Below are 4970 nucleotides of genomic sequence, written 5' to 3'. Positions count from 1 at the left end.
GAACGTTGCTCCCGATTTGATTCATCGTGCATCCTGAATTCGTAAGCTTCTCTTAGTAAATCGAAGCCATACGCCATTAATGTTATACACAAAGCCAATGCCAAAGCAGCACGGTGGCATGATGGTAGTGGAACGGACCTTACCAAGATCCCATCCCAACCAATCCCCCGTAGCAAGGACTGACTATCCGGCTTCGGGTAAATAAAGTCTAGTTAGCAAGAAATGACAGGCATATCATCCATAATAGTAGGTCGTTACGCTCCCAATGCCCTGCATTTTTAATTTAAGCGCAGAACACATTTCTTTTGTAAATCAGTTTTGCAGCGTAATATAACTTATTTTATCGTTAGGCTTAAATTTACCTCCAGCAATGCTATAAAACATTCTACAGAGAATCTTATCTTTTCGTTCGAAAGTGAGAGAGGATTTCTTTTAAGCCTTTATATAAAAAATATGCAATGTTTGACGCATTTACATTCCTTTAAGGCATAATAATACGAATATTTATATAAAATCAATCAATGCAAACATAGAAAGATGAGTGGTTTATTTTTTCCATGATTTTTGTTTAATTTTGCTTTATCCAAAACGCGGAAACAATCCAATAGAGCACTCAAAGTCGTTGCATCTTTTCCTTAAGGTGGTATTTTTTGGGTAGTAATTTATAAAAATTTCGCAGAATAGTATCGCAAGATGAAAAGCATCAAACCCAAATTAAATATCTAAACCATCACACTATTAAAAATCAACAACGATCAACAACCCAGATATACCAACTTCAATAGTTGTAGTTTCTTCTTTTCGTTGTAGGGTTTAGTTTAGGGCCATTTTAGATTAAAGTTTTTTTATATCATTATACAGCCCGCGAATCAAACAATTTGATTAAATAAATAATAATAATAACAATAATTAAGAATAAACTGACGTTATTACCTTTGCAGACTTTTGTAATTGAGCGGCATTTGATTATTTATTTCTGTTGAATAGTAATGGATTTCTTCTTCGGATGTTCGTTCGTTCCCATTTTTCCCATGTTCGACTACAATACCGATACATTTTGACTTCCTCTTTATTCGCTTTGATAACAGATAACAAAACAAACATAATAATTACATAAATACAAGTCAACATGAGTCTCACGAGATGGGAATGGGGCGGAGTGCAGTGAAGTAATATGATGTACCGAGCCACACCGTTGGCAAACGAAGCAGCTGACTATCGCGTGCCAATCTCGTCCAACTGGGATAGGGGGAACCGTGTGTCGAACCGTGCACGTACACGAGCCGTGTAACACACACGCAAAACGGGGTGTCTTTTCATGGTTCCGCGATCCTCCCGGGCGAACGTGACCAGGGTGGCGATGGTTGGTTTGCGTAATCCAGGAAATGTACCGACCCCAGGAAGACAATCTTAGCGAACCGGTTCTTGAACGCCATGCTGACTATCCGCTCAACGGTTACAATTACGTAAGCGATCCGGCACGTGGCTCCCGGGAAAACTCATTTGCGCCCTTTTCCGCACCATCGATTAGAGGTTGAATTTTCATCTCAATTTGCTCCTTCTTGCTTATCTTGGCTGGCCCATGGTCAGATGTGCACCGGCACGCACAAGGTCACACCAGTGGCAGTCATCTGACCGTCGTGGCAGAATTTGTTAATATCACAGTTGATTCGATGGATTTTGGATGGAAAAGGCCGCCTCTCGGACGCGAAGTCCGTAAATGATTTTTCCCGGCGAGCGCTTCACACAGATGTTGGTCACTCCGCCGCCGTTTGGCAAAAGCGTTCTCGTGGAAGAGTCCTAAGTCGTTGCTGAAGTTCAGTGGAGCGAGACGGAAGTGAGAACGTGAGAAGACTACTGGGCTATACATTGGTCCTAGGCACTAAGAAGCCCTGAACGGGCCGGGGCAGTTCGCGTTCCCTTTCAGAAGGGGGAGCCTTTAGTAGTGACCACCCTGATGGTGGCTGACCGGGGCCGTCTTGTGTACCACCGCGTTGAAGCCCGAATGCTTGTCGGCGGTGTAGTCGACGGTGCGCACAGAACCGTCCGGTTCCACGAGCGAGTACTGACCCTTGACGACATCACCGTCGCGCGTTTCGTGCTGCGACTTCACGTCACCGGTGTGGAAGTCGTTGACTCCGTACTTGAAGGCGTACTTCGGTGGGGCCTGTTGGTGAGATGAAACGAAGGTGGGTTAGAGAAAGCGGTTCCGGAGGATCTTGGCTGCCGTTGCGCATCCAGCTACTTACGTAGTAGTCGACGTGCTCATCCTCATGGTACTCATGGTGTCCGTGGCCGTCGCCTAGCGAAATGCGCGCCACCTGTCCATACTGATGACCGCCCTCCAGCTGATGTTCCGCCCCGTAGTAGTCGCCGTATCCGCCGGGGAAGGCCGCGGCAAAGGCAAGCAGCGATGCAAATACTACAAACTGCCGTGGAGAAAGTGAAGGAAAATCGTCAGATCGAAGCGTGCGGAAAATTCGTTATCTCATCTCAACCCCGGTGGGTCAGTTACGCAAGACCTGTGGCAGCGTTTTGGGGGGTCACCCGAGGTGGGTAATCGAAGGGGTAATCATGCCTTATTTAGTGCCCCTGGGAAATCCAAACAGCGCTAAACGGTGGAGGATCGTAAACGATTGCCCATCTATCGCTTCACCCTCTTCCGGACAATCAACCCGCACACACCCGTCGTGGGTCACCGACCTTGCACCCACTGCGCTTCGAGAAAAAACTAGCCCCATTTCTACCATCCCATCCAGCCGGTGAGGATTGCTGGATGGAAACATTCCACCAATCACGGGAGAAAGGGTTGTGCAGAACGTGTCACTCTCCCATGCCAGCGGTACATTGCACCGGGGCTCGTGGCGCATGTTATGCATTATGCAGACCGGAGCAGCTTTTTCCCGCAAAACCAGTAATTATGAAACGCGAAGAAGCCAACGGCCGGAACTGGTTCCAATTGACGCCTCGTTAGCGCAACAAGAAACAAGGCGCGTGTGCGTTGGGACAACGGAACCAACGCGGGGACGGATACGCAATCGCAATCGCGTTGGTGACATCTTGGTGACGGCTTTGACAGGCGGTAGGATGTTTTTATTGCCAACCTATGGTTAATGAGCGGATTTACCAAGAGCCACATGAGTAACGTGGATAATTGGTGACGATCGAACCTAATTGAAGGAGTAAGTCCGATAATTATTCGCTTGCACGGTATTAATGAGGAAAAGTTTAATCAATCAACGGTTTTACTTCGCCAGGAAGATATTATTGGGTAGATCCAATTGTTGGTCGATCCGTTTATTTAAACATTGTGTTTAACGATTTTAAGATCTTCAAATTTTCCCTTTTCTGTATTTAATAACATTATATGCTTTGGCATATATAATGTAGAAATGATTACAGATTGTCGAGTGTCCATTAATTCTTGTTGTGTTTTTGGGAATCCAACAAGAATAAATTTATAACATCTAACTTATAAGCAACTTTTCTATATCCATATATCCGTAGTTCTGAATAAGTAAAGCAAATACCCGAATAATTTAAACATTCTCCCTTTGTAAAGCATGTAATCTGATGCTTTTAACAACTGGTTATGGACTTCTTCTATCTCCTGAAGCTCGTAAAAAAGCGAAAACTTGGTAAAATTATGTAAAATGTCATTATAACGTATAACATTTCAAAGGTGAATTTAAATTTAATAACGAAGCTGAGCAATAAAATAATCTGATACTATCATATATATATATATATGCTGGTTGGTTCTACTTTAAAAATAAAAAACGAATTAGCTAGTTCTCAACATTTTACATGGAAATATCATTACTGAAATCCATTCTAATTTTTCCATAACTTCATAAGTGACAGAAGTTATCTATACATTTCTCTTCCTCTGTTTAAACCACTAGGACAGTGGTCAGCAAAGTACGGCACGCGAGCCGCATGCGTCACTTTGTCACTTTCATTGTGACTCTTCGTCGAAAATGGTCCATCCCATGTAAAGCTTACTAAAGCCTTACTCCAAATTCGAGGTGATTACTACTTTGATGGAATACTTTAAATTTAATGTACATTTTACTCTTAAATCTTGCCTCACAATAATTTAGAATGCTAACTGCAGCTTTAGGCTCCTAATGGGTATTATATTTGGACATTTGCTCCGAAAAATTGGCTAACCACTGCACTGGGATTATAGCACTATGCACTATGCACTATTAAGTTGCTGTCACTCAATAATACCATCTCACAGAAGTTCCCCTGAAACAACTATCCCACGATTTTTGGTTTTGCTTCCACACAAACAGAACGTGCTTCTTTACCTTGAAGGCCATTTTGATGCGTCAAATTGTACGAATGGACGAGCACTGAACTTTTCGCAAAGGAACTGGCGCAACGATAGCACACTTTGGATCGGATGAGGTTTTTCAACTGTACCGCACTGCACAACGGACGCTGGCTGACTGATGTTTGAACCATAAAATTTCACCCCCTTTATATAGCCCGAACCGGCAGTATAACCGGCCACCGCGGCCACGGTTAAAGAAAGCGAAAACTGTTCGGCGCGGAGTTTTCCACCCCGGCCGGCCACCCTATGAACACGCACTGCACGCGATCTCACGCGCACGGGGCGATCGCGAGAGGATGGGGGCGATCTTCGGGAAGAGATGGTAGCTTGGAAATCACTGACAGCACCAGTACCGTGGTCTTTTTCGTAGTGTTTTTTGCCTTCTTCTCCCCTTGCTTAGTGTCATCGTAACATTGGTGCTAGATGTAACGGGTTGCTGGCGGATCCGTATGAAGGAAATCGGGTTCACTCGCTGCTGCGGCTGCTGGTTGCACGTGTGCAGGGAAATGAAGTGGAAGCTTCGATGCACAGGTGCATTTCGATCGAGCTGCATCTGCATTAGGTTCACGCGCCTGCAAAGAGATTCGCAAGCGTAAATAGAGAGCTGCTTGTGGGTGTGCTGTTTAGC

The 4970-nt window shown here is 44.6% G+C and overlaps 1 protein-coding gene across 1 annotated transcript; it reads right to left on the bottom strand.

Moving 5' to 3' along the window:
* Positions 1-1051: 1051 nt before the first annotated feature.
* Positions 1052-4454, bottom strand: LOC128302409 (cuticle protein 19-like). The gene is made up of 3 exons (XM_053039229.1): positions 4317-4454; positions 2250-2429; positions 1052-2167 (listed from the first exon to the last, which is right to left on the bottom strand). Exons 1-3 carry the CDS (start codon positions 4326-4328, stop codon positions 1940-1942), a joined length of 420 nt encoding a protein of 139 aa, XP_052895189.1. The 5' UTR covers positions 4329-4454; the 3' UTR covers positions 1052-1939.
* Between the last annotated feature and the right edge of the window lie 516 nt (positions 4455-4970).

This window comes from Anopheles moucheti, chromosome 3, assembly GCF_943734755.1.
Source record: "Anopheles moucheti chromosome 3, idAnoMoucSN_F20_07, whole genome shotgun sequence".
NCBI lineage: Eukaryota > Metazoa > Arthropoda > Insecta > Diptera > Culicidae > Anopheles > Anopheles moucheti.
This window is presented reverse-complemented; position numbering and strand designations above follow the sequence as displayed.